At 36.9% G+C, this 14,807-nt stretch overlaps 2 protein-coding genes across 2 annotated transcripts; both read right to left on the reverse strand.

Annotated features, from left to right (window-relative positions):
* Positions 1-1,032: 1,032 nt before the first annotated feature.
* BDB00DRAFT_769296 (uncharacterized protein) lies at positions 1,033-1,371 on the reverse strand (the record flags this gene model as incomplete). Its single annotated transcript, XM_053119806.1, has 1 exon — positions 1,033-1,371. The coding sequence occupies one exon, from the start codon at positions 1,369-1,371 to the stop codon at positions 1,033-1,035; it is 339 nt and encodes a 112-aa protein (XP_052976390.1).
* Positions 1,372-14,273: 12,902 nt separating this feature from the next.
* Positions 14,274-14,597, reverse strand: BDB00DRAFT_769279 (uncharacterized protein; the record flags this gene model as incomplete). Its single annotated transcript, XM_053119804.1, has 1 exon — positions 14,274-14,597. A coding segment is annotated over one exon (324 nt), but the record flags the coding sequence as incomplete, so codon positions are not given.
* Positions 14,598-14,807: the final 210 nt, after the last annotated feature.

The following is a 14,807-nucleotide window of genomic DNA, read 5'->3' on the forward strand; positions in this document are numbered from 1 at the left end:
ATGGGATGTAAAAAATTACGGTCATAAAAACTATATCCAGCATCTGTCGCATTATCTTTAAACTTTTGTATAAATAAATTATATCCACCATCCATTCCTAAACAATCAGCCTCACTTATTTTTTTATATAGTTTCATATTAATAAACATAGTACCATCATTTCCAATAGCACATTTCTCAGATACTGAAACATGTGTAATTATTTCATTCATATCCTGTATAACTTGTGTATGTACAGCTGGCCCTTTTAATTTATATGAGAATATAATTGTGAATGTGACTCATTTGGTTTATAATACTTTATTTTACTATCATGTCCATCAATAAATAGTGTAACATTCTTAAAACCATCTGGATTGTTTATTATTGCTGATAGAATGCGAATATGTGGTGATGAGAACATACCATCTAGACCTTGTTTTACCTTTTTATTCATTTCAGTATAGTTAGTAATCCAGAACCGCTTATATAAATCATAAAATGTTGCATATGGCATAATAGTATGCATATCCTTTCCTGATACACCTAATACCATATGATATAATAATGCAAGTCCTTTTTCAATCTCGCGGTATGGCCCTGGATATTCAATAATTCCATATAAAACAGTAAGAAAATAAAAGACAGGTATAAATCCAAATCTATTAAGTAATACATCCTTTATATCATTTATTGTATTATTCTTCATATCTTTAATAGCTGTTCTATGATTAAATCTATGTTGCATTTCAGGCTAAGATTTATCAAGAAAAGTCCATTTATTATCAATTAAATTTTTAATTTCAATATCGAGTTGTTCAGTGTGTTGTGTTGTGTTCATTTTTATTTGTTGTTATGTGCTTTAAACAATCGCTCTTTTTTTTCTCATGGGAGGCTACCAATATAAATAAAAAAATTCAATTTTTACTATTTTTATTGTAAATCAATAATTAATTCGGCTACTGATGGTTATACCGATCATAGCAGTTTTATTATCTATATTACAGCTAGTAGTTCATAATTGGTTAGACAACTAATAGTAGGACGCCATAACTACTTATATACTGGAAGATTGCACAAACCTAAAATAATGAAGCTGATTACATGCGTCTTTCTGAGAGCCTCTTCCGTAGTTGCCAGCTGCAACAGCAAATCATCATGCATAACTAATGGCAGTTTTACTAGACCATCCTTCATTACTTTTGTTTGGTCACTGCCTTTACCGATCTCTATACAACCAATTTCAGTATCACTTGTGGTATAGATTACATCGATGTAGTGACCCATTTCTCTGTTTTGCACAGGTTCAAAAGCAGAGATCGTACACTTTTTGTTGATGGCATCTGTGTTTGCCTTACTTGTGCGTTCCGTGCTATAGAAAATGTAAAACATGGTTTCAATTATCTTTAGACTGTCCAAACATTACCCTTAAAACCTACCCAACTGAGTAATAAAGAAAAGTTAAAAATAATAGTTTTAATTTCTTAATTAACATTATCAATTTGAAATTAATATTTATTAGACAATTAATGTTCTTTATATAATTTTAAGATTATATAAAAAGAGATAAGATAATAAGATATATTTGTTTTTTATAAATAATCATGAATTTACTTTCAAAAGAAATTTTTCAAGTTAACTTTTAATTGATATTATCTATATAATTATTTCTTTAATAAGATTTAGAAAAGTTACAAATATGTATTAATTCTTAATTTTATTTTTTTTAAATACTTTTTATATGTAACATTGCTCACTGCTATGATCATACTACTGCTTGTCATTGTCTTCAAGAAGCCCTATACTTTATATAGTAGATCTGATTCCATCATTCCTTTTAGGTCGAGTGATCCACCATTGATGGTAAACCAATAGCAATATAGTAGAAAAGATATTATAACTTTGTATATTATTTAGTTTATTACTTAGTAACAAATTTTAAGATGAAATTTTTTAAAAAAAATAAAAGAAATTGTTTTATTTTAAAAATTAAAGGTATCTATAATTAATTTACAATTATAAATTGTTTATAGAATCTTTAATTTTACTCCTTATATATAGTTAACCCCTGTTTTTTGCACGACCGCTTTTTGCAGGCCCTCAGTTTTTGCAGCAGACTTTGGATAAATCCCATTTCTCACTAATAAAAATTGCAGATTCCCCGCTTTTTGTAGTTTGCAAGTCTAAAAAGGTGCCCTGCAATTTCCCACTAAGCATATATACCGATTTTCTGATTCGACCATCTATATATTCTTATCAGCTATCTGATCAAAAATATTTAAAATCAAGATGTTCTATTGTATTCTTATTGCTCTATCTCATCGTTTTGATCTTCAGTAAACTTTATGTAATCAGCCTTTGGTGGCTTTATGGATAGTAGAAAAGGGGGAAGAGAAAGGAATAAACAAAATGGGTCGGTCTCAGTACTATATTTCTCAGTTAGGGAACTAGTCGATGTTATAATGATTATGCTCTGGTTTATTGGTACTAAACGGATGAATAGCCACAATAAGTTGGTGTAACCAAAATAATTTTCATAAAGTTAAATTATGCATGTATGTCTTGGCATGCATACATTTAAAAAATTTTGAAAAAATAAAAATTAAATTTTTTTTCCTATATAAAATTAACACCTCAAAATATAAAGTGAAATTTATTCATTGTATTTTTGAAAACACTACCACAAACAATACAACATGGACCAAATCAACTTACTCACATTTATTGCTATTATGGTTGAATTTGTTCCTATTTTAGGAATAACATTAACGCTCTAAATTGAAAGAGCAAAACATCTTGCTGAAAATCATCAGCATATTAATTATGAACCTCTTGTTACATAATTGAGGTCAGAACTCGAAAAGGACCTTAAAGGGGCTAAAGTAGATAAAAAAACTAAGGATGAAGCACGTAATAAAATCATTGGAAGAATTCGAGCATATGTGAGATTCCTCAAATCCTCAAATCCTCAATTTTCTGAAGCAATGTTCAATAATAATACTTCCAGTACAGCTACCTCACAGGGTGAGAAAGAATTCCGCTTTCAAAACACTATGTGCATACTGTCTTAAACCATGAATTGTCGAAAATTGAGATATTTTAAAGGGCCGCTGGATAATAGATAACTGCTATAAAGGCATTGTCAGCCAATTCAAAAGTAGACGTTTTGATATATTGATAGCAATGTGTAGATTCAATCTTCTGTTTCAATTCTTCTATGAGAGCGATATCTACGTGTCGTAAACTTTTCAACTAGCTTAAGAGCTTCGCTTCCAGTTTTCATATCATTATATGCTTGGATATAGCGCCAGCAACGGTTGTAGTAACGGCGAATTTCTGCAGGTGGTTCATCAGGTGGAGATACCTGATCCAAGAAATCCTCGAGCCTTTTTTCAAGAGCTGAAAACGAGTAGTCACACTCCTTTCTCGCAATTCGTTTCCCTGCACCCCAATACCTCTCAATCCAATTAGTCTCACAATGATACTTAGGATAGAGGGCAAAGAGATGACCAGCTCTTTCGACAATTTCGTGCAATGCTGTCTTCTGGGAGACAAAGTCAGGTTGACCTTCGAGCATGTGGTAGGGACAGCAGGTACGATCTTGACTTGGTGGTTGCTCGCAGTTGGTTTTCCAATGCTTCTTTTTCGCTTCGAATTCTTTCCAACGGCCGAGTCCACGTTCTTCCAAGATGGTCTTGATGCCTTTCCTCGTCCAGATACGCTCTTCCTTGAACCCCTTCCTTGTCTTTTTTTGCTTGACTTCCAAGGTGTAAAAGTTTTGGATCACCTTTTCTCCATTAGGTCTAGTGAATTTACCTGGCAAGATAACGCGCTCATCAATTGAGTTCAGCACTTTATCTTTTAGACCAAAGCGGCTCACCAATTTAGCGCTTGGTGCATACGCGCTGTGATTGCTTGATTGATCAAACAAAAATAAAGCCTGGCAGCCGGGGTGGAGCTTCTCGAACAGCGGTATAGCATCTGCTTTGAGCTGGTTGAGCATATCTTTTGACGTCCAGTAGCCTTCACGGTTGGTTTCCGCTTTGAACAGATGGCGAGATTTCCAACCTTTGATCCTCATAGTTCCGTGGCACGGGCATTGGAACTCGCTGACCATGATAGATCCACTTGGGCCCTTCTTTCGGATAGGGTTTTCATCTTCTTGTAACCACAAGCTTGTTTTGCAGTCGTTCGAATAAAAGGTAGATTCGTCATGCGTGACCATAACGATTTTCTTCTGACCCTCTGGCAGAACAGGTTGGTACTCGACCAGAACGTTATCCTCGTCGTACGTCTCCATGAAGCGGCTGTAGTCTACCATTTGGGCGGCCCACTCTTGTCTGTATTTTACGACATCTTCACGTTCATGGCCGTCGTAGTAGATGTTTTTTTGGTTGGGCCGATACTTGTAGCCTCATTCGATCAAATAATTGCGAAGTACAGAAGCTGAGATGTGTCCGGGAAGACCAAGGGCGTCCATGATGGCAATTTCGTTGACGAACTTTAGCATTTCTGGAATGCTTCGCTTCTCTGGCTTGGTGTTTGTCAACCACTGTTGCGCTGCTGCTTTGACATCTTCATCGCTTAAAAGGGAAAGGCGTTTGATGTGTTTGCCTTGCTGGTGTACTGAGATTTTACCATATCGTATATATTCCTTGGCATAGGTCTTGATCGCTTCAGGGCGGTAAAACCTGGATGGTGTTATCCACGCGATTTCAGCTGCTGCCTTGGAAGCTTCCATTACTCCTTTGCCCTTGAGCAGCTCGCGAAAATACGCATGAGCGCCGATGTGTTTCCGTAGCTCGCAGTCGCTCATGTTTCGCTCCTTGTCGTTTTTCGAGTTCATTTGAGGCTGGACAATTGGGGTCAGTTTCAAGTATGCTTCTTCGACAGTCAGCACTGGCACAAAGTCCTCCGAAACAACCTCTACTTCATCAGCGCTATGAAAGAAGGAAGTAATCTCGTGGTTCCCTTTCTTCTTTTCCGATGCTTTCTGTTGCTGGTAGTATTTTGTGGTTCTGCCATGTCCCCAATATTTGCCACGGGACTTGGAATCTGCTTTATTATCCCACATAATAGGAAACTTTTGGCTTGTTGTGGTCGCTGTCGTCGTTGTCGTTGTGGTTTTTGTTGCTTCTTCGAATGCAGTGAGAATCTCGAGTCGTTTGGTTCTTGTTCGGTCGCGTCAGATGAAGTCCGGATCTCGACAATCGGCGATTCTTCTAGTCTTGCGACTTTTTGAAATCGTCCGTTTTTTGAGCTTTGAAGCTGTTCTAAGGCGCGATTTTGTTTGTTGGATCTGGTAGCCATTTTCGGGTTCTGTGATGATAGAGCCTTGATAATAATAAGAGACAAGATTAAATATCTTTGAGATGATGTTTTAATCCAACAAAAGATAAAGCTTTTTTATCTTCTAGCTATTAAGACGGCGATATCAATTCATCCGACTAGTGGATAAACTATGTGATAGAGGAAGGATCAAGGACGTATCAGAACTTCTCTTGAAGTCGCTATGTTAATCGGGCACATCTTTATAACCGGCATTAGCTGATGTAATTGCCGAGGTACCTGTTGATAGGTTCATTGTCCTGTTCACGTAAGGTCAATCATCCGATGAGAGGTTTTACTCAATAGTGTTTAGCCGAGATGCTGTAGTATTCATATATGTGTGCTATAATGTTTAACCAAATATCTTATTGTTGATATTTTAAGCAGTGTATCAATGTGGTTCGTCATAGGTGTGCTTTTGGAAAAAACAGGTAAGAAGAGCAGTAACGCACTCATATTACTGGTTAAACCAGCTATTTGTGTGTAACCTTGGGTCATCTATGGTTACACACTGCCAAAAACATTTCTTCCCTTTGCCCAGCTGACTGTCGAAATCCTCCACCTACTTAGTAGCTTTTCATATTCCGACAAAACTTCAAAGGCTATCAGAGCAATGAGAAATGCTTTTCTCAAAAAACAAAAACGTATAATGTGTTAAGAATACCTTTATAAACATGTTCTACGTCGCAAAATATCGATAACTTCATTTCAGACAGCCCTGATAGGATTCCTTTTTTTCATGTCAGTGATCGAATTTATTTATGGTTTAAGACAGTATGTACCATAGTGAAAAACTTACGTGCGGTTTTAGTATCAAATCGTTCATCTAATTATATCCATATATGCACATGTTTTTCGCCTGTTTCAGGTGCAATTTCATCACATGCAATTGCCTTTTCCATTTTATAACCAATACGGTCATGTTTAGTAAACCATTCTAATATCTGTTCTTTTGTTAAATGGAAATTTTTACAAATATATGTGAATAAGCCCTTAGTGTTTTGAAAGCAGAATTCTTTCTCACCCTGTGAGGTAGCTGCACTGGAAGTGTTATCATTTAACATTGCATCAGAAAATTGAGGATTTGAGGATTTGAGGAATCTTACAAAAGCCCTAACTCTTCCAATAATTTTGTTGTGGGATTCGTCCTTAATCTTTTTATCTACTTTCGCCCCTTTAAGGTCCTTTTCGAGTTCTGACCTCAATTGTGTGACAAGAGGGTCATAATCAATATGCTGATGGTTTTCAGCAAGGTGTTTTGCTCTTTCGATTAAGAGCGTCAATGTAATTCCTAAAATAGGAACAAATTCAGCCATAATGGCTAAGAACGCAAGAAGGTTGAGTTGGTTCATGTCGATTGTTGAAAGAATAAAGATACAAATATATGTTGCTTTATTTTCTGTAGTATTATTCTTATATTAAAAAAAATTCAATTTTTAATTTTTCAAAAATTTAAATGTATACATTCCAAGACATCCGTGCATGAATTATTTCAATAAAAATTAATTTGGCTATCCTGATATATCTTAGCTAATAAGCCAGCTAGGGTTACTAGATCGCATTAAAATCATCATAACCATAGCCGGTCCCCTATCGGGCCATGCATTAGCTAGTAACTCTTTAATTTCATTTTTCATAGGTGCAAAGATCGTAATGTTGGATATGGATTCACCGGGCGGCTATATTGCCAGAATTCACTAGACTCTTCCTTTAGAGTTATTAAAGTCCAGTGGCTAATACATTGCCTGCATTGAGTTTCAATCTATAACAATTAATATTAATATAATTCTAATAAAAAATCTAACTTCGTTGATTTTTTTATTGAACTGGGCGTCGTCGTTCCTCCTAGCCTGTTTGAATTAATTATAAAAGAGTATTATATTTTAAACGGCTTAAACATGTTTATACAAAACCTAAACATATTATATGAATTAAAAAAAAATTAAAAAATTATCTTAAACGTTTCAAAAATAATCTAATTTTTTATGTTTTCCTATATATTTTTAAACAATTATTTATATTTAATTATTAAAACCTTTTTTAATTTACTGTTAATGATTAATGCCCATTGTTCCATTGCTGAGACTAGCTTTAACTGCCTTGGATACCATGAGTATGATGCAAAAGAATCTCAACGAGAATGCTCCTATATTGGCAAGTTTACGAAACATAAAAAATGGATGCTTCCCCCGACATTCCTTCCATCTGAGGCATGCACCTCATCGTCTTTATCATCACCGTCATCGTCATCTGGTTCTAAAAAGCAAAAGAAAGCCTGATAATTGTGTCATTATAAGATACCAACTGCATATAACGTTTTTACTAATGTTTATTCCTTATACTTGAAAAAATGTTAAAATGTACTTCTCGGTATATCATGTAAGTACTAGAAGTCTCTCATTCTTTCCATATGAACTAATTGAAGACATACAGGATCTTTCATCTCCTAGCAGACTTTTGAACTTTTATTTAGGCAGAGTGGACATGAATGTTAATCTGAGTGGACATGAATGAAAATCGATCTAGACATGAATGAAAATCGAGCTGGACATGAATATAAATTGACCTGGGCATGAATAAAAATCGATCTAGACATGAATAAAGATCGAGCTGGACATGAGTATAAAACGATCTGGACTTGAATATAAATCGACCTGGACATGAATATAAATCGATCTAGACGTGAGTGAAATCACTCTAGACAAAATAAAAATCAATCTGTACATGAATGAAAATCGTTCTGGACAAGAATAATAATCAATCTAAACATGAATAATAGACAACCTGGACATAATAACAGTCAACCTGGACATAGTTTTAGTCAACTAAGACATAATAAAAGTTGAAGTAGATAATATATTAAGTATAGCAGAGCAGAATATTTGAGTATCTAAGATTTTCAATTCAAGTCAAGACATAATAGATGTTAAGCAGTACAAAGCCAATGTCACGATATAGTAGTATGGATGTTTCACTCGTGACAAGAAGCTTGTAGGCTAATGTACAAGAAATGGCAAGGGTGCGTCAGAGACTCACTGAGCGCATAAGCCTATTTTGCTGCTGTGGGTACAGGGCCTGAGCGTTTCCCCACATTTCATTTTACCTAGGTTGAGTTTGAAACAAATTGGAGTTTGTTAGCAGCAGCAGGGAGGAAAAAATCAACAACCAAAGATCCTTTTTCTTTCTCATTACCATTCGCCACGGCAAATCAACAGCTTCAACGCACACTTGTAAATGGCTCCTACTCTCTTCACGATGAATAGAAAACAAAGAAAACAAAACGGCACAATCCACGGATTTATTTGAAAAACGAAATGAAGGTAACTGTTTTCTTAAAAAAGGCATGTGCTCAAGATTTATAAGGAGTAGACTGCCGTTACTGCTGCTTAAAAAAATGCTGGGTAAGTGAACAAGGGAAGGAAAAGGTTATCGGGTGTGCTTGAGGTATAGCTTTAGTGGACATATGCCCATTCAGAATTACTGCTTCTTTCTCTTTTTCTATGTATATACTTATGCACCATCTTGTACCAGTCCAACGTCAAACTTACGTGTGTAATACAACATCGTCCTTTACCTGCACAAACCATTCGTATTCACAGCAAGAACGACGTAACAATCTTCTTCTCCATTACTCAAACACAATCATATACAACATGACGCTGATCCGCCATTGACTTGTAAAATATACAGCCTGACGCATTTGCCTTTCAGTATCATGTACGCCCATATTACACGATGACGACTATGACGCCGGTCTTTTGTTTTGATACTTGTACGCTCAAGCACATTATCATCGTAATGACGGCCATCTCTTTCTTTGCTGTTTGTATACACATCAACGCGATGATAATTATATTCCTATGATGCATACACACCACCACAACTATAACCCTCCTCTGCAATTCGCTGTACTCGCACACATACGATGGCAACGACGATTACCTTTTTCTTTTTGCATATGCCAACACGAACATTGCCGGTCTTGATGGATAAGGTAGTTATATATACTGACGGGTGGAATGTAGGGTTTTATTATTGTTACTGTAGATGTTACGGCTGGGATAAAAAAATAAAAGTAAAAGATCATACATTATGTAGTCATTATGTTTTAGTTGTCTGCATAAACGGGTGTGGGATGGGATTGCATGTTATTACAAGTGCTTCTATAAAAACTATAGATATAGCTCTGGGCGGTGATGATAATATGGCAGGGACAAAAAAGAAAAGGCGTTTGTTGTTATGAAGGAGGAAGTTTTTTGCTATTACAACAGCAACTTTATTTGTTGTTAATAACAACAACTATGAACAACCGACAAGTTACTACCCTTGACGACATTCGCTACGCTCTCTCTCACTTGACTGTACGTGGAGTTCTTGCACTCATTCCTAATGAAATCGTGTGCGTTCCTGCTGCTCGATGGCAGATCTTCACGGATCACATCTCGGAATTGTGTGGCTACAAATGGGTTCACAAACGCGAGACTGTGCATGGCACCAGACGCTCTGCCACACAATATCAATAATTACAATAACCATCCTTCACCACGAAACAACATCCTTCGCACTTGTATAACTCTTATAGAACCTTTTTTTTTGTCTTTCTTATATATCGGCCATCATACTTTATTTTCATCCAATCCACATCAACACAAACGGAAAGAAACCCGTCAGTTATCCTTCTTGCTATCTACAGCTCACTCATCCATAAAGACCGGCGATGTTAACATTGTTATATGCAAAAAGGAAAAAAGTAATCGCGTCAGGCTGTATGTTTTATAAGTCAATGGCGGATCAGTGCCATGTTGTATATGATTGTGTTTGAGTAATGGAGAAGAAGATTGTTGCGTCGTTCTTGTTGTGAGTACAAATCGTTTGTGCAGGTAGAGGACGATGTTGTATTACGCACGTAAGTTTGACGTTGGAATGGTACAAGATGGTGCATAAGTATATACATAGAAAAAGAGAAAGAAGCAGTAATTCTGAATGGGCATATGTCCACTAAAGCTATACCTCAAGCACACCCGATAACCTTTTCCTTCCCTTGTTCACTTACCCAGCATTTTTTTAAGCAGCAGTAACGGCAGTCTACTCCTTATAAATCTTGAGCACATGCCTTTTTTAAGAAAACAGTTACCTTCATTTCGTTTTTCAATAAATCCGTGGATTGTGCCGTTTTGTTTTCTTTGTTTTTATTCATCGTGAAGAGAGTAGGAACCATTTACAAGTGTGCGTCGAAGCTGTTGATTTGCCGTGGCAAATGGTAATGAGAAAAAAAAAGGATCTTTGGTTGTTGTTTTTTTCCTCCCTGCTGCTGCTAACAAACCCCACACTTTCCACCTACCTCAGCCACCAGCCTCCAATTTGTTTCAAACTCAACCCAGGTAAAATGAAATGTGGGGAAACGCTCAGGCCCTGTTCCCACAGCAGCAAAATAGGCTTATGCGCACAGTGAGTCTCTGACGCACCCTTGCCATTTCTTGTACATTAGCCTACAAGCTTCTTGTCACGAGTGAAACATCCATACAGTCGACCCCCGTTAACGTCAACCCTCAGGGTACCTGCAAAAGTGTTGACCATATCGAGGGTTGACGACTACCGGGAGTAGCGAGATTAGGCAAAATGTTTATCCTTGCAGACACTAAATGAATCACCGCTTCCCGACATTATAAATACACATATGAAAATGTTGTCAATCTTCAGTCCTACATCTCACTTTACGCCATGAGTACACCACGCGACCAAGTTTCCTTTACGAACGAGCAGCGTGATGCGATTTATGCGTTTAAGAGCTCAAAGCGGGGCATCACCCTTATGCAGACGGCAGAATGGGCTCAAAAAGAATTCAACCTAAGTAAAACGCCTGATAAGAGCACCATTTCGAAGATGATAAAGCGAAAATCCACAGAAGCTCCTGGTGATGAAAGGGACGCGAAGAAAATTCGTAATAGAAGGAGTCAATTTCCTGTAAATATCGAATGTAATTCAATCAGTTTAAAAATTCGGTGAACTGTAGTGTTTACTTTTTGTCAATCTTGTATTGATTAGGAGGTTGAGGAAGCAGTGTTACTCTGGCTCAATGTCGCGCAGAGAAACAAGATCCAGGTTACAAGGGAATTGATACAGTTGAAGGCGAGAAATTACGCGGACATGATTGGCATCGCAACATTCAAAGCATCGAATGGCTGGACAGACCGGTTTGCAAAGAGATACGGACTCAGTGCATGCAGCATTCATGGCGAAGCGCAATCTGCCGATCTTGAAGCTTTGGACGAACAGAGGGAAGCCATTAAGGCCACCATCCAAAAGTATGAAAAGCGAGACATCTATAATCTAGATGAAACCAGTCTGTTTTATCGCTTGGAGCCAAAGACGACGATCGGCACTCATGGGTTCAAGGGGAGAAAACAAGACAAATCAAGGTTGTCTGTTGCTCTCCTTTGCAATGCTGATGGCAGTGACAAACGGAACGAACCTATCATCATAGGCCGCTCTGAAAAACCTGATGCATTCATGGTTCAAAAAAAAACGCAAAGATGCTTCTTTCCATAGATTCAAGCGCTACTTTTTCAATCAGAAGGCGTGGATGACTCGTAAAATCTTCAGAGATGTTTTGCGTCAGTTCGATCGAGCCATGGGCCACCAGAACAGAAAAGTACTTTTGCTACTTGACAACTTCTCAGGTCATTACGTCGATTACGAACCTGTTAATGTTGAGCTACTCTATTTGCCTCCGAACACAACATCACTTATCCAGCCTCTTGATGGTGGAATCATTCGCTCGTTCAAGGCTCAATACAAGCGGCGACAACTTGAGAAGGCTTACCGCACCATCGGAATGTATCAGAACGGAAACGGGAATGTTGTGGGACCTGTCGGAAAAGTTTTTCTTGTTGACCAGCTGCAAGCAATGAAGTGGATAAAGTTCTCGTGGGCAGCTGTGTCTGCTGAAACGATCAAAAATTGCTTTGATGCAACCATCTTTCGATATATCAATGACAATGACGAAGCCCAAGGAACTGCTAGGAGCCAAATCGAAGAAGAAGACGAACGTGACAGGAAGGTGCTGGAAGCTCAATTACGACGAATCGCCGATACACAACTTGTTACATTGAATCAGTGCCCCGACATCGACCTTGATCCCGAGTATGAGCGCGATTCGTATCTCTTTTCTCTCACAGATAGTGAGATTGTTCAAACAGTGACGGCAGTTGCTGAAGATGATGACACCCCAGATGTTGACGAAGAGCCAGTTTTGCAGGAAAGAAGAGTACTTACTGCTAAAGACAAAGTTACCAACGTCAACACATTTCTCGATATTTTGGATGAAGAGCAAGATCTACATGATACCGTTGTGAATGCTTTACCTGAAATTCTGAAACTATGCGACAAATATATAAAATCCATGTATTCTAAGCAAGCCTCTTTGACAAATTTTTTTGTACCACAATCCCAATAAATGTAATCTAATTGGACAAGTTTCACCCTCGATAACTAGTCAACCCTCCTGAAGGTGTTGAAGTTGACCTTATGTAGAAGTTGAAGTTTTTCACTGCTAAATTTGAAAGGGTACCAGCGAATCAGTTGACGCTATCGGGGGTTGACGTTATCGGGGTGGACGTTAACGGGGGTCGACTGTATTCTGCTCTGTTACAACACTTAATATATTATCTACTTCAACTTTTATTATGTCTTAGTTGACTAAAACTATGTCTAGGTTGACTGTTATTATGTCCAGGTTGTCTATTATTCATGTTTAGATTGATTATTATTCTTGTCCAGAATGATTTTCATTCATGTACAGATTGATTTATCTTGTCCAGATTGATTTTACTCATGTCCAGATCGATTTATATTCATGTCCAGGTCGATTTATATTCAAGTCCAGATCGTTTTATACTCATGTCCAGCTCGATCTTTATTCATATCTAGATCGATTTTTATTCATGCCCAGGTCAATTTATATTCATGTCCAGCTCGATTTTCATTTATGTCTAGATCGATTTTCATTCATGTCCACTCAGATTAACATTCATGTCCACTCTGCCTAAATAAAAGTTCAAAAGTCTGCTAGGAGATGAAAGATCCTGTATGTCTTCAATTAGTTCATATGGAAAGAATGAGAGACTTCTAGTACTTACATGATATACCGAGAAGTACATTTTAACATTTTTTCAAGCATAAGGAATAAACATTAGTAAAAACGTTATATGTAGTTGGTATCTTATAATGACACAAATATCAGGCTTTCTTTTGCTTTTTAGAACCAGATGACGATGACGGTGATGATAAAGACGATGAGGTGCATGCCTCAGATGGAAGGAATGTCGGGGGAAGCATCCATTTTTTATGTTTCGTAAACTTGCCAATATAGGAGCATTCTCGTTGAGATTCTTTTGCATCATACTCATGGTATCCAAGGCAGTTAAAGCTAGTCTCAGCAATGGAACAATGGGCATTAATCATTAACAGTAAATTAAAAAAGGTTTTAATAATTAAATATAAATAATTGTTTAAAAATATATAGGAAAACATAAAAAATTAGATTATTTTTGAAACGTTTAAGATAATTTTTTAATTTTTTTTAATTTATATAATATGTTTAGGTTTTGTATAAACATGTTTAAGCCGTTTAAAATATAATACTCTTTTATAATTAATTCAAACAGGCTAGGAGGAACGACGACGCCCAGTTCAATAAAAAAATCAACGAAGTTAGATTTTTTATTAGAATGCTTGACAGTGAAATCCTTAACTAAAATTAATTTACTATTTATATTAATATTAATTGTTATAGATTGAAACTCAATGCAGGCAATGTATTAGCCACTGGACTTTAATAACTCTAAAGGAAGAGTCTAGTGAATTCTGGCAATATAGCCGCCCGGTGAATCCATATCCAACATTACGATCTTTGCACCTATGAAAAATGAAATTAAAGAGTTACTAGCTAATGCATGGCCCGATAACTACTTATATACTGGAAGATTGCACAAACCTAAAATAACGAAGCTGATTACATGCGTCTTTCTGAGTGCCTCTTCCGTAGTTGCCAGCTGCAACAGCAAATCATCATGCATAACTAATAGCAGTTTTACTAGACCATCCTTCATTACTTTCGTTTGGTCACTGCCTTTACCGATCTCTATACAACCAATTTCAGTATCGCTTGTGGTATAGATTACGTCGATGTGGTGACCCATTGTTCTGTTTTGCGCAGGTTCAAAAGCAGAGATCATATGCTTTTTGTTGATGGCATCTGTGTTTGCCTTGCTTGTGCGTTCCGTGCTATAGAAAATGTGAAACAGAGTTTCAATTATCTTTAGACTGTCCAAACATTACCCTTGAAACCTACCCAACTGCCATGATCATACTACCGCTTCATCGGAAAAAAGTATCAAGGCTTTCCAGGCCTTGAAAGACCTGTAAACAGCTTTCAAGGCAGTCAAGCGATCTCCCCGGATTTTCAAGATGTTTTAATGTTTTAATAGTATTATCAAGCT

The sequence above is a fragment of the Zychaea mexicana genome (assembly GCF_025766255.1).
Source record: "Zychaea mexicana strain RSA 1403 chromosome Unknown BDB00scaffold_75, whole genome shotgun sequence".
Classification (NCBI taxonomy): Eukaryota; Fungi; Mucoromycota; class Mucoromycetes; order Mucorales; family Lichtheimiaceae; genus Zychaea; species Zychaea mexicana.